This window comes from Glycine max, chromosome 10 (assembly GCF_000004515.6).
Source record: "Glycine max cultivar Williams 82 chromosome 10, Glycine_max_v4.0, whole genome shotgun sequence".
NCBI classification, from domain to species: domain Eukaryota; kingdom Viridiplantae; phylum Streptophyta; class Magnoliopsida; order Fabales; family Fabaceae; genus Glycine; species Glycine max.
The window spans coordinates 1,038,181-1,053,671 of record NC_038246.2 but is presented as its reverse complement, the minus strand read 5'-3'; the positions used below and the strand labels follow the sequence as shown (position 1 = coordinate 1,053,671).

The 15,491-nt window shown below is 30.4% G+C and overlaps 2 protein-coding genes across 3 annotated transcripts; both read left to right on the top strand.

Annotated features, from left to right (window-relative positions):
- The first annotated feature begins 279 nt into the window (after positions 1-279).
- LOC100306582 (uncharacterized) lies at positions 280-3,150 on the top strand. Of its 2 annotated transcripts, XM_006588498.4 has the most exons (4): positions 280-446; positions 655-1,219; positions 2,680-2,823; positions 2,956-3,150. In XM_006588498.4, exons 2-4 carry the CDS (start codon positions 655-657, stop codon positions 2,970-2,972), a joined length of 726 nt encoding a protein of 241 aa, XP_006588561.1. In that variant the 5' UTR covers positions 280-446; the 3' UTR covers positions 2,973-3,150. The 2 variants fall into 2 exon arrangements, with proteins under 2 accessions (XP_006588561.1, XP_003535905.1); XM_003535857.5 differs by having other exon boundaries at positions 284-446; positions 2,680-3,150.
- Positions 3,151-11,830: 8,680 nt separating this feature from the next.
- On the top strand, positions 11,831-14,565 carry LOC100781133 (probable glycerol-3-phosphate acyltransferase 3). The gene is made up of 2 exons (XM_003536816.5): positions 11,831-12,771; positions 13,365-14,565. The coding sequence occupies exons 1-2, from the start codon at positions 12,043-12,045 to the stop codon at positions 14,304-14,306; spliced, it is 1,671 nt and encodes a 556-aa protein (XP_003536864.1). The 5' UTR covers positions 11,831-12,042; the 3' UTR covers positions 14,307-14,565.
- The last annotated feature ends 926 nt before the right edge of the window (positions 14,566-15,491 follow it).

Below are 15,491 nucleotides of genomic sequence, written 5' to 3'. Positions count from 1 at the left end.
AATTTTTAGAATGAATTATAAGGGAGAACAAACTGTATAACATTCCTGTAAAAATAAAATAGAAGATTTTGAGCAATTGACACGTAATGGATAATGGATGCAACCTGGAAATAGTTGTTGTGTCGTCTTGTGGAACTTGGAATTGGGAGGACAGAGCGTGTCTATTTCTATTGTATTGACTCACTCTATTCCCAATAGACGCCTTTCAACTTTCAAGTTTCAACCATTGACGTTCGGCTTCATTAAAAACATCAAAATAGATTTTTAAAATTAAATAAAAAGGAAAGAAAAACCATTGGCCATTATTCAAAGAGAAAAAAACATAAATTGTCGTCTTTTAATTTGTTTTAAAAAAAAAAAATGTCATGTCTGTGTATGAGTGCGCCTGCGGGTACCGATAGATTCCTAGTTAGGAATGTTTCTAGGGTTCTACCCTTTGACTCAAGGTACATCCCTCTTCTTATTCTTCTTCATCTTCTATTATATTTCGATTTGCCATTTTTTTATGTTTATCTATTTCATCTTAATTTTTGAATCCATTGTTTTTGAGTAATCTGTTCATACTTTTAAACATTCAAAATTTAATCTTTAGCGTGATTAGGAGCTGGGTTTTTAAAATTGAAACTCTTTGTTAATGAAATTGATTAACGTCAGATGGACCATACTGTTCCAAGAGAGAAAGACGTTGAATTTGACCTTGAATGTGGTGGGAACTCTAGCGATGAGGATGTAGGCAACGATCTTTATGTTAGTGATAGAGAATCAAAGGGTGCTTTTGGTTGGGCGTGGAATGGGATTTTGAATGTTGATGGATCATATAAGGGTAAAAGTGGGACTGAGTCATGTAGCAATTCAGCAAAATCTGGTGATGTTGTGGTTATGGATGAAAATAATGTGGAATTGCTTGTGGACAAGGGTTTTGTCCAACACCAATTTTCCAATGTAAATGGTAATCATGCAAAACAGAAGACTAAGCTCTTTATCCCCAAAAAGCCTCCAAAGCCACCCCTGCCTCCAAGAGGTCCTTCACTGGATGCTGGTGATCAGAAGTTTATGGAGGAACTTGCGGAGCTCGCCTTGCAGAAGCGTGCAAGGGTTAAGAAAATGAAAGCAGTGAGAAAGATGAAAGCGAGCAAGTCCTCATCGTCATCATCAACATATACCAGTCTTTATGCCATGGTCATCACTGTTTTCTTCTTCCTTGTCATAATACTTCACGGTAAATAAGCAGTTCTTTTGTTAGTTTTGTCCTCCTAGTGGTGTAATTAGTGCACATTTGAATTTTGATATAGTTTTAAGGATCTCTCAACGAGATTTTCAATACATAAGTTGTTTTGAATGTAAATGAGATAATTCAAACACACACTTTATGTTTACTAGTACACCACCCACCCAAATCTCAAATCGGTGTCATGTCATATATGTAGCCACTTTCAAACTAACATCAAAGCTAAACTGTCTCCTCCCAAATACCAAATTGGTGATTAGAAATGAATAATAGAGAGAAGCATTTGTTCTGTTCGTTCTGTACATTAATCCGAAGCATAGAGCTGCTTGTATTGATACACTGGCTTGAGTTCATTTGCATTGCAACTGTGGTTCTTTTGGTGTTTATATTGATGGCTAAAACTTGAAACTTAGTTTACTGTACGCCATCTTTTTCTCATGCTCTTTTCTTATATTTATCTCATGGTAAATATCTCCTAGCATTTTATCTTTTCACTAATTAGTTGATTTACATCTACCCTTTCTGAAAAAATACATGGCTACTTTTCTGACTATTACAGCAAAGACTTGTCTTAAATGAAAAGTTTACTGTGTAATTTCATCATCACCAAGATATAGGTTATATCATTAGGGTCTGATTTACTTTTGTTGTTTCCCTGTCTTTTTACTTTTACCTTTCCTTCATCATGGTAACAAATAACAAGCTCTATTACAAAATCGAATACTTATTCTGAGTTGAAAAAATTTATGAGTGGTATTTGGCTTAATGCATGCGTGTATTCACCAAATCAAATCTCATCTCTGATTCAATGTATGTATTTAATGGTTTCATTCTTCTTCAAGTTTGTCTATGATATTATATATCTACAGCTTTGAGAATGTATCCTAATACTAAATTATCGTTTCACATTATACATGATAATTTTGTCCTTCTGAATATGCATTATATTATAAGGAAACTAAAACCAAACATAAACTGTAAATATTTATGTTGGGGAGTTAGATTGAGCCTTGACCTACCGTCTTGAATATTAATTGAACATCTTGAAATATTGTAAAGTGACTATTGGAGCTAAGGATTTGTTAATAGTTTTTCAATGTGTTTTGAGAATGTCTCGTTCTTTTTATTAGTTTTTTATGTGGTTTCTGACTTTCTGCCCTGGAATGGCCAAACATTTTTGCATAATTATTAAATCCTACTAAGCCGTGCTTATTCAGCTTTGTTTATGTGCAATTATATTTAAAGTTGGCTTTCATTAAATAGTATTTACCATGTAAAATTATCTTGCTTTCTTGGTTTCGTCCTGCCTTCAGCAAAAAGTTTACAGTTTATCTTCAAACTCTAGGGGGAATCTGGCTTCTTATGCACATCAAACTTTATAGTTTTGGATGCTTTTCATTTGGAAGTCTGGTATTTAGGAAATACTCATGTTCCTTAGACATTGCATGCAGGAATCAGATCTGCAAATAGTGCTGCCGTTGGGTTAATGGATTCCCCTGAGGCAACAATTGCAGGAAATGAGGGTTTGATTTCAATTCAGTATCCCCCAGACTTCAATAGAAATGAAGGAGATGCACCTGGCTCTCGCAATCCATGTGTGTATTTTCTTTTTTTTTCACAACTATGTAATTGAAGGAAATTTTATGTACTCTACGGTAATGGACTAATGGGAATATATCAAAATTGAAGCAATCTGATTCTTTTCCTACTGTTTTGTACTATTGCAGTTCAGCAGAAAAGATAATGTGGAAATTTTGAAGGTTCTTTCCCTTTCAATGTGATTTTAGGCTATTCTTTTAATAGTTTGGATTATGTATGTGTTGTTGTACAGCCATTAGGAATCTTAGCCATTTGTTAAGTTTGCTTGTACAGTGACTTGATTGGTAATGCTAATTAAAAAAAAAAAGAGTTTTGCTTATAAATTATTTCGTCTCTGCTGACTTAGCTTGCAGTATGTCCAGGTGAGTTTTTTTGTCCACCTTGGTAATGATGGCACTGCTGATTTCTCCTAGGGATTGCATGTTTAGATTTTACTAGTATTAGATTTTTGAGAAAATATCATTTTTCTTACCGTTTCATCCATAAGATTTTGATAGGAAATTATAAGCTAATGCAAGTAACAACTTTAGAATACTTGGGTTTTTGGCAGAATGCCACGACGCAGAAGTTGTTTTTTTGTGGCAATTAATTTCTGTTAGCAGATTTTTTTACCTCTTAAAAATGATATGTAAAATTTTGTCAATTTGCATGTAAGAATATAGCTTATTCTTAAATGATCGCCTTCACCCATAAGAAAAATAATTGTCCATGTTTTTATTTTTTTAATGAATAGTTTAAAGTGCGTTATATGATTATTTTTAACTATATTGACTGTTTCTTTAAAAGAAACTATTGAAAGTTTCTTCATTTAAAGAAAAATTAAGGGGTGTTTGGTTTGACTATTTTTTATTTTCATTTTTATTGGAAACAAAAAATGATGATGAAAATGTGTTTGGTTGAATTTTTTAAAACATTTTTAGTGAAAATGAAAACAGGAAACAACCAGAAAATGAAAATAATAAAATCTTGTTTTCAATTAAAAACACAAACCTCATTTTAATAAAATGAAAATATAATGACAAAGAATATAATTTTAAGCAAATTTAAAAATACAAAAAATACAAGAAGTTAATATATCATAAATTTTACTGTTTTTATTTTTTGAAAACAGAAAACAAGAAGTTAAATTAAACATGTTTTCAGAATTCTAATTTTTTGAAAATAAAAATAATTTTCAAAAAATAAAAATGTAAATCAAACACACCTTAATTACACCATTTTGGTGATGTTAATTTTTTTATTATAAGAAAAATATCTTTAGTTTGATATAATGATTTGGATTTAAAATTTAAAATGAAAATTAAGAAGTATGTTTAGAAGAATCAGAAAGTTAAAAATACAATAAAATTATATGCTAGATACATTGGTTAAGATAAGATATGAGGCTTTAAAAAAAAATACGTGGCTTAATAAGAGTGAGGATATACACTCTCATTTAAGTATGACTCTTAAAAGTATTTTTTTCAAGATGAGAACTCAAATTTAATTTAAAAGTAGATATTTATGAACTTTAAAAGAATTTTTTTCTCAAGTTTCAATTGTCTATACTTTGATATTAATTGTTTTCATGTATTACTTATTTTAAATACTATTTTCTTAAGTTCAAGTTATGTACTAGTATATTTGTAATTTAGTTTTAAAAAATACAAATAAGTGTACAAAATACAATACTTATTAAATCCATGTGAGTAGCCTCAAATCACAGATTCATGTATGCTTTTAAGTTTGAACATACATGTACAACCAACGATTTTCTAGAAATGAGTTGCGGGTGAATCAGTGAATGCACTGAGACTGAACCACACCTCCCCCAAAGAAAGTGGGGGGTGGGCAGCATGATTGCTGAATTCAATTTCCTTAATATGTGTGTATCTGAAATATTTGTTTTTGGGCCACTCTTGCCTAGCTGGATAATGCTGTGGAAGTTTGAACATATCGGGAATTGGCCAATCATTTGAGGATCCACAATTTGTGCACGAATGGTGTAGAAACTATAAATTAAGAAGATGAGAAGGATGTGGTGATAAATTGCATTCTACTAATAGAAATAGAATACCCTAGATTCACAGGACTTTTTCTTTATTGGTTTTAATTATGGTACATGACTCATATTGTAAATTCACATGACTTTTTCTTTATTGGTTTTAATTATGGATGACTGGAGCCCGTCTCTCTTACTTTTTTTTTTGGATGGGGAGAGGGGGTTAAAGATTTGTATACATAAAATATATTTATTTTTTAGAAAACATAAAATAATCAAGTACGTTAAGTTTTATTTATTTTAATCATTTGAATGTTTTTTCTAGCCCTTTTCCTATTACTTATATATATATATATATATATATATATATATATATATATATATATATATATATATATAATTCATTGAAAATTATTTTTTTGTGAGAACGATGATATGACGATCTTGGTGGTGACAATTGATAACGATAATAGTGAAAGTTGGTGACAAATGATAATATCAATTGCGATACATCATGATAATGACAATGACAAAGGTAAGTTATAATGATAGAGGTGGTGGTTGATGAAAGTGATGATGATAACGATGATTGTGATGATGATGATGAGTTAAATGAGATGATTTAGAAAATAATAATCGATATTTTTATAGTGTTTGGTGTATTTGATTAATCTTTTAAAGATTTGATGATATATTATATTTTAATTTGAAATTTTAAATATTTTAATTTCAATCGTCTATTATTTTTAATCTTGATCTGATGATTGTTGTTAATTGTTCTTATATTGTCGCACAAGATATTAATTGTTCTCACGGAGTCGTACTCTCTCTCTTTTTATATATATATATATATATATATATATATATATATATATATATATATATATATATATAGGAGTAGAAAAAGATATAAATATGATAGATGATATGATGGGATGGAAAAAAAGAAATAAAACAAAAATTAAAGATGTTGGTGGGTGTTTGTTATTAAGGATAAGTGTCTAAATATCACCACTCCTATTTGAATGATGCGCTCAAAAACAAACTTGTGGAAATTTCATGCTTGCATTGCTCCTATGTCCTTTGAAGGGGACACAGCATGGTTATTAAACTCGGTTTGGACCGAAGTCGACGCTTTGGCCTAAGAATCAGACACCCAATGAGTCTGAGCTAATTGTTGAATTTATTTCACATTTGACCCAGTTCAACTCAGCACGATTCAGTCTTGAACCATGACTAGATGATCAAGTTGAATCAACATATCATGCAATTTATAGTTTTTTCTTTTTTACAATTGAACAACATCACTAATATTAGAAAAATAAATTTATACCTTACACGTGCGTTGTTTATAGATTTGCTGATATATTTTTACTGAGTATAACCACATCTTGAAATCTTAGATGATATAATTATTAACATTTTTAATTTTCCCTTGACTAATTTGTGTGTATATTATATTATGTTTATCATTATGAAACAATAATATATATATATATATATATATATATATATATATATATATATATTCTAAATTCTAACTTAAGGTTTTTACTTATACGGGATTCTAAAAAAAAATATGTTACATATTCAAAATTTTAAATAAGTTTATAATTATGCTTCTAAATATATTAAATTTTAAATCTTAAGTATACAAATTTATATGTTATTAAATTATTTAATTTTTTAAATATTAATCCGGGTCAATTGATAATTCATTGGGTTTGAATCAATTTATGACTTAATGATCCAGTATTCTAGCCAAGTCGATGACAAATCCAAATATGATAACATTGTGATGGAGTTATTTGTAGTTGTAAGTGTTAGAAATTTGTTTAATTGATCTTATATATATTGAATATTATTAGTTTTTATTTTATTAAAATATGAGTTGAACCCCTAAAAAAATGAGTTAATGTATAATTTTTTTTATATAAAGTTTGCAGAGCCGTGTATTGGGCAAGCCATCTAGGCAACCGCCTAAGGCCCCATTTCTTTATCCAACTGTTACGGTCTGTGTGTAAGAAAAACTATTTTGTCGATTGTTTTTATAATTGGCAACCAGTTATTAATTATTGGCCGTAGCCTTGGCCTTATTTACCGTAAAAGTTTTAGATATTATGCTAGTATTATGAAAGTATTGGAAGAATTATTAAAACAAGAAATTAAAAATCCGAAATATTAGACTATATATGACAAAAGATAATATTTTTTCCAGATGTATACATTGTTTATAGAATTTTACTTGCAATACCAGTAATTGTTGCTATTGCTAAATTTTTTTTTTCAAAATTAAAGATTGATAATTTATATTATATTAAATTTCGACAAATTTTTTGTCTTAGATTCTAAATTTTTTAGACACGGCCCGGAAGGTTGAATGTATATCTTAATATATTTTTCTTTGCAACTCAATTTTTTGAAGTGATATAATTTTAATTTTTAGAATAATCGTGTGTCTATGTTTATGTTGTTAAACCCTACAGGTAAATACGTCAAGTTTGTATGCATGGTCTAATGGACGTAACATCATAAATGAATGTTAAATCATTTGTTTATTTTTAAAGAAGGATAAGATTTCCATTTGACTCAGTAAAAAAAAGAATGATTTCCATTTGACTTGTTAAAAAAAAAACATTTCCATTTGACTTTAATGTTCTCTCATGACTCATTATTTCATCTAATATATAGCCAATTTGCGAAAGAGAGAATATCAAGTGAAAGTTCCTATTTTTTTACATGTACACCAATGTACATGCTTTCAATAACTAAGTGATTGCTTTAAAAGATATAACAGTAGATTATTTACGAATAAATTGATAGTAATTGTTGAGTTTTTTAAATTGTAGTATATATTCTATTAATTTTTCCGTATTGTGAAATTAAATATTCTCGCAAGAACATACACGGAGATTGATGTGATTTGCTATACATAGAGATTGAAGTCTTTCTTGAATCGGGAATTTGTGATCTAGAGTTATATGCCTTCGTTCACGGAAAACATGGCTTTCAATTTGTAGCGCATTAGTTTCTTGAGGTCGGCAACAAATAAAATAAAAAAGAAGTAATCAACAAATAATATATATATAGATTAACTTAAATTTATTGTACAATTCACGGAACATGAACACAAAGACGGAAAGAAATTGAAGAAACTAGAGAGTGTGCATTGCATAATCCTTCTTTACATTACATGGGTTTTGATCCTTTGACATTATGGTATATGGTCCATAGAGCATGGCCATAATGCCACAATGCCACAATAAATGCTTGCCACGGCATATGGATCCTTTGTCCATGATGTTAGCCTCTTCCTAGCATTTATAAAGCAATTATGAGGCTAATATATAATAGTTGAAATTTTATAATACATGTAAGAATTTGACGTCGGAGATGTCTCGCTTTCCGTTAAGTCACCATCCCCATTCCAATAGGTAGAGAGCGCCCACAGCATGCATATTGTTTGACAGAAAGACTTCAAACCATGGACTGCGATATATCATGATAGTGATAATGACAATGACAAAGATTATAATGATAGATGTTATGAAAGTTGATGATGGAGGTGGTGGTTAATGTCAGTAGTGATGATGATGACAACGACAATCATGATGGTGACGATGGGTTAAATGAGATGATTTAAAAAGTAATAATCGATATTTTTATAGATGTGTTTGGTGTATTTGATTAATCTTTTAGAGATTTGATGATATATTATATTTTAATTTGAAATTTTAAATATTTTAATCTCAATTACTTATTATTTTTAATTTTGATCTAATGATTTCTTTTAGTTTTCCTTATATTGTCGCACAAAATATTGTTCTCACGGAATCATGTTCTCTCTATATATATATATATATGAGTAGAAAAAAACATAAATATGATAGATGATATGATGAGATGGAAAAAAAGAAATAAAACCAAAATTAAAGATGTTGGTGGGTGTTTGTTATTAACGAGAAGTGTCTAAATATCACCACTCCTATTTTTTTAATGATGCATTGGGAAACAAACTTGTGAAAACTTCATGCTTGCATTGCTCCATAACCTTTGAAGGGGACATAGCATGGTTATTAATCTCGATTTGGACTCAAGTCCACGTTTTGACCTAGGAATCAGACATCCAATGGGTTCGAGCCAATTGTTGAATTTGTTCCATATTTGACCCAGTTCAACTTGGCATGATTTAGTCTTGAAACGTGACTCAGTGATCCAATTGAATCAATGGGTCATGTAATGTTTAATTTTTTTTTTTTACAGTTGAACAACATCACTAATATTAGAAAAATAAATTTATATCTTACACTTTGATTGTTTAAAGATTTGCTGCTAATTTATTTTTACTGAGTATAACCACATCTTAAAATTTTAGATGATATAATTGTTAACATTTTTAATTTTCCCTTGGCTAATTTGTATGTATATTATATTATGTTTATCATTATACAACAATTATATATATATATATATATATATATATATATATATATATATATAAAATCTAAATTCTAACTTAAGATTATTTATTTATATTGGATTCTAAATAAATATGTTGCATCATTAAAATTTTAAATAAATTCATAATTATGCTTCTAAATATATTAAATTTAAATTTTAAGTGTATAAGTTTATATATTATTAAATTATTTAATTTTTTTTAATATTGATCGAGTTATACATGTCAATTAATGACTCTCTAGATCTGAATGGAATCTTTAACTTAATGATTCATTATTCTAACCAAGTTGATTATTGATCCAAACATAATAACATTGTGATGGAGTCACTTGTAGTTGTAGGTGTTAGAAATTTGTTTAATTGATCTTATATATATTAAATATTATTATTTTTTATTTTATTAAAATATGAGTTCAACCCTTAAAAAAAAAGAGTTAATGCATGATTTTTTTTAATATAAAGTTTGCAGAGCCGTGTATTGGGCAAGCCATCTAGGCAACCGCCTAAGGCCCCATTTCTTTATCCAACTGTTACGGTCTGTGTGTAAGAAAAACTATTTTGTCGATTGTTTTTATAATTGGCAACCAGTTATTAATTATTGGCCGTAGCCTTGGCCTTATTTACCGTAAAAGTTTTAGATATTATGCTAGTATTATGAAAGTATTGGAAGAATTATTAAAATAAGAAATTAAAAATCCAAAATATTAGACTATATATGACAAAAGATAATATTTTTCCAGATGTATACATTGTTTATAAAATTTTACTTGCAATACCCGTAATGGTTGCTATTGCTAAAAAAAGTTTTTCAAATTAAATTAAAGATTGATAATTTATATTATATTAAATTTCGACAATTTTTTTGTCTTAGATTCTAAATTTTTTAGACACGGCCCGGAAGGTTGAATGTATACCTTAATATATTTTTCTTTGTAAACTCAATTTTTTTAAGTGATATAATTTTAATTTTTAGAATAGTCATGTGTCTATGTTTATGTTGTTAAACCCTACTGGTAAATACGTCAAATTTGTATGTATGGTCTAATGGACGTAACATCATCATAAATGAATGTTAAATCATTTGTTTATTTTTAAAGAAGGATAAAATTTCCATTTTGACTCAGTAAAAAAAAGAATGATTTCCATTTGACTTGTTTAAAAAAAAAACATTTCCATTTGACTTTAATGTTCTCTCATGACTCATTATTTCATCTAATATATAGCCAATTTGTGAAAGAGAGAATATCAAGTGACAGTTCCTATTTTTTACATGTACACCAATGTACATGCTTTCAATAACTAAGTGATTGCTTTAAAAGATATAACAGTAGACTATTTATGAATAAATTGATAGTAATTATTGAGTTTTTTAAATTATAGTATATATTCTATTAATTTTTCCGTATTGTGAAATTAAATATTATACTCGCAAGAACATACACGGAGATTGATGTGATTTGCTATACATAGAGATTGAAGTCTTTCTTGAATCGGGAATTTGTGATCTAGAGTCATATGCCTTCGTTCACGGAAAACATGGATTTCAATTTGTAGCCCATTAGTTTCTTGAGGTCGGCAACAAATAAAATAAAAAAGAAGTAATGAACAAATAATATATATATATATATATATATATATATATATATATATATATATATATATATATATATATATATATATATGATTAACTTAAATGTATTGAAAATTATTCATTTTTTGTGTGAATCGTATCTCAAAATAAGGAGATAAAGTAAAAAAAAAACACAGTGTCACATAAAATATCGCCAATATTTTTCTCTGTTTTGTAATTAGAGCATGTTATTAAGTTATTATTATTGACCATTGCTCACGTTAATCATTTTCTTGATTTTTTTAACTCTAGTTTTTCATGAATAATATCATTAATCATATTGAACTCTTGACTAGTTAGTTAATTATAGGAGGCAGAAAAATGATATTGGATTTTATTCTAATAATGCAAAGATGATGTCTTAAGGTTCTAGATTGAAATATGCATGGTGTGAAGTTTATTAATGTAATTTGTTTGTTGGTCATGAATAAAGATTTTTCCAATATTTATTTTCGTAGATTTTCAACTATAAATTCAACATCTTGTAATAATTCTGTAAAAATAATTTAATAAGAAAATACATTTTTTTACAGAATTTAATAAGAAAATATTGTAAAAAGCTTTACAACAATTCATGATGTTGTAAAGTTGGCTAAGGCGATGGATTGGTTAAGACACTGCCATGAATACCGTTATAGTAAGACTTAGTTAGCCACTTTCTTCTAATTTCAGCCATATTCATCATCTTTAATTAATTGCTTTGGGAACTCGATCATTTGCTGAAAAGCTTTACTAATGTGTAATGCCACTTGAGAGCCCTATGCCGACACAGGAATTTATTGTTACAGCACAACTGTATATGAAATTTTTTCTGCAAATTCCCGAGTCTGCCATGGTGATTCAAGTCAACGAAGTTAAACTTTTGTAAATATTTACCAAATGAAGGGAAAACACCGAAAAAAGTCCTCATGCAATTAATGTAATGGACTTGGGAGTTTGGTCAACAAAAAACAAATAAAAAAAAAATGCAGTTGGCAAGCCATGTGAAGCTGGCTCAACACGGACAAATAAAAAATGGCAGAAGCGTAATAATAGCGCAAAAACATGGGTGTTAACGCATCCGTGGTTCTATAAATACAAGGCGTTCCCCTCCTGAAAATGGCAGCATACAGTACCTAACAACGGTGTTGTGTTTTTGTTTCGATGGCTAAATTGTTCAGAGCGTTTTTCTTCAAGTCTCTTTTCTTCTTTTGGTACCGTTTTCTCTTTAGGCAACTAAGGAACCTAATCCGTTTCCACAGAACCATAAGCAATTCTTTTTCGGGTGCAACACCAACACAGTTTAATAAGTACCAGAAATTCCCCTCTCTAATCCACCGATCAGACCTCAACGATCACATGTTGATCTTTGATGTCGAAAACGCGTTGTTGAAATCCTCTTCTTTGTTCCCATATTTCATGCTCGTGGCCTTTGAGGCAGGGGGGCTTGTTAGAGCCATAGTTTTGGTTCTTCTATACCCTTTTGTTTGTGTCGTAGGAAAAGAGATGGGGTTGAAGATAATGGTCATGGCATGCTTCTTCGGGATCAAAGCATCGAGCTTCAGAGTTGGAAGGTCCGTTTTGCCCAAATTCTTCTTGGAGGACGTTGGTGCAGAAATGTTTGAGGCACTCAAAAAAGGAGGGAAGACAGTGGGAGTTACCAATTTACCCCACGTGATGGTGGAAAGCTTCTTGAGAGAGTATTTGGACATTGATTTCGTTGTGGGAAGGGAGATGAAAGTTTTCTGCGGATACTACGTGGGGTTGATGGAGGACACAAAAACTATGCATGCCTTGGAGCTAGTAAAAGAAGGGAAAGGATGCTCCGACATGATCGGAATCACAAGGTTTCGCAACATTCGCGACCATGATCTATTTTTCTCTCATTGCAAGGTTAGTCTCCCTTTAATTCCCTACCCTTTTAAGTTCCGTATAGTATGTACGTCTTAAATTTCTTTTCCATTCTAGTATGTATTATTTCTACAAGTTAAGGAACCAGAAACAATTTTTTCGTTAAAAGATAAACAATATATCATATAGAAAGTACAAAAAAATATTTTATTATTTTCAAACAAAAAAAACCCACAACGGTCAAACTTGGTGATTTATGAAAAATACTAAAAGCACGCTAGCTCTTTATCAAATCTTGTAAGTTTATTTTTTTATTTAGCTAGTTTTATTCATAATTTTATAATTGTTAATAAATAATAATATACTAGAGGTATATTAACAAATGTGTTGTGTTTGTAACACTCTAGCCTCTTGGATTTTTTATGTAAAGGACTCCACGATGATCTTCACATGATACTATATAGTACTACTAGTAGTAAGAAACTAGTAAAAATTTGAGAAGTTTTTGAATGAAAAAGTAATAGAGTATTAAATTATATTTATGTGGGAATACAATGCCCTGAGAAGTGAGAAGTTCCAGCAGTTTAAATTTAACCTGAGATGTTAATATTTGTGTTTGTAAACAATAAATACAGGAAGTGTACGTGGTGTCAGAAGCAGACAAGAGGAGCTGGCAAAAGCTAGCAAGGGAGAGATACCCCAGAGGCCTTATCTTTCACGATGGAAGATTGGCGCTAAGACCCACTCCAGCGGAGTCCATAGCAATGTTGATGTGGTTCCCCTATGCAATCATCCTCTCTGTTATTCGCATTTCCCTGGCTCTCTCTCTTCCATTTACCATCTCAACCCCCTTGTTGGTCTTTAGTGGGATCCGTCTCACCACAACAACATCAGCACCCACACGCCCCCACAACATTAAACAAAACAACAAGGGCATTGTTGGTAATCTCTACGTGTGTAACCACAGAACATTATTAGACCCGCTCTACATATCTTTCTCATTGCAAAAAAACTTAACCGCCGTCACGTACAGTTTGAGTAGGATGTCTGAGATCCTTGCCCCAATCAAAACGGTGCGGTTAACTAGAAACCGCGACGAGGATGCGAAAATGATGAAAAATTTGCTGGGGCAAGGGGACCTGGTGGTTTGTCCTGAAGGGACCACATGTAGAGAACCTTATTTATTGAGGTTCAGCCCTCTGTTCTCAGAGATGTGCGATGAGATTGTCCCCGTTGCAGTTGATTCCCACGTTAGTATGTTCCACGGAACCACTGCTGGTGGACTTAAGTGCTTGGACCCATTCTTCTTTCTCATGAACCCCGAGCCTGTTTACACGGTTCAGCTGCTCAACCATGTTTTCCCTTCCCAATTACTATCATCTCACACCAGTAACACCAGCGTTCTTGACCATCAAACTTCGAGGTTTCATGTGGCTAATAGGGTCCAAACACAGATTGGTACCGCGTTGGGGTTTGAGTGCACTAAACTCACACGAAAGGACAAGTACTTGATGTTAGCTGGTAATGAAGGCATTGTTAATTCCAACACCAAATGCAAAAGCAAGTCCAAGTCGTAGTGGATCGAAATCCAGATCGAGAGCTAGCTAGTACGTTTCCCTCTGTAAAGTCATCCAACAACCGTTAGCTGTGACGAAAATGACCAATTATGTATTTATATATATAGGATCCATGAAAAAGATACAAGGCCAAGCAATGGGGCCTCCAGTAAAATTAATTAAATTCGTACTCCTATTCCTTTCTATTATTTCAAACTTTGTAATAATTCAATTCCTTGTGTAGTACGTTCAAAAGCAATTTTAATAATTAATTCTCATCTATATATAGTCCTTCTTATTATGCATGCAATTTAATGGATCGAGCTACCGCCTAAATGTACATGCACTCATGTTGTATAATTAAGATAGAAATGCAATTTAACTCGAACAAGATTTTACATAGTCTTCACAGCTCCGATCCCATTCATTTATTGATTTTGCATTTCTCAGTTTTCTTGTCCATGACCTTTTCCTATCATGTACTATCAAAGTCAAAATCAAAAAGTAGTACTACTCTCTTTCCTCGGAATTTTTAAAATGGTTTGAGATGTGATTTAATATCTATAATGTTCCTTAATTGGATGTTCAAAAGTCAAAACTTCTATTGTGCATAATTAGATCGAGTATGTCGCAAATACAGTTTTAATGCACCTAACTCCCCAGTAATTAATTGTCCAGCATTTAACACCTGAAAACAGGTGTCATCAAGAATACTTGTGCTAAAAATTAGTCTAATAAGTCACTTTCTTATTAATTTTTTTCTGTTTTCTTTTCAATTTATTTCTTCCTTTATGTACGGATCTCCTGCAAGATTAAAGATGATTTACAAGAAATTTTTTTTTATGTCATCAAAAATAGATATTTAACAACAATATTTGATATACACTAAACAATTTGGAATATAATGTTTTAGAAAGGAAACTTACAGTGTAATTAAATAGTATTACCACAAATAATTTAGTTAATTGATATACTTGATAGCTATAGTTGTTGTGATTAGATAAATGTGAAATGAGAAGGAACCAATAAATTTATGTTTGGATTAGAATTTGTAAAAGTATCATAACTTTAATTTGTGTTCTTTAAAATTGATTTTGCAAGAAATTTTTTACTCAAATATATTTTTGAAGAGTAATCATGACTCTAAATTAATTTTACTCTTTAAATATATTTTTGGATCCTTCCACCACCAAAAATTCAAACATA

Excerpts from the sequence above, each read along its gene's own strand:
- LOC100781133 (XM_003536816.5), top strand. The coding sequence starts at position 12,043 with ATGGCTAAATTGTTCAGAGCGTTTTTCTTCAAGTCTCTTTTCTTCTTT. Across the intron at positions 12,772-13,364 it reads TATTTTTCTCTCATTGCAAG|GAAGTGTACGTGGTGTCAGA; the intron begins GTTAGTCTCCCT and ends CAATAAATACAG.
- LOC100306582 (XM_003535857.5), top strand. The coding sequence starts at position 655 with ATGGACCATACTGTTCCAAGAGAGAAAGACGTTGAATTTGACCTTGAA. Across the intron at positions 1,220-2,679 it reads CCTTGTCATAATACTTCACG|GAATCAGATCTGCAAATAGT; the intron begins GTAAATAAGCAG and ends CATTGCATGCAG.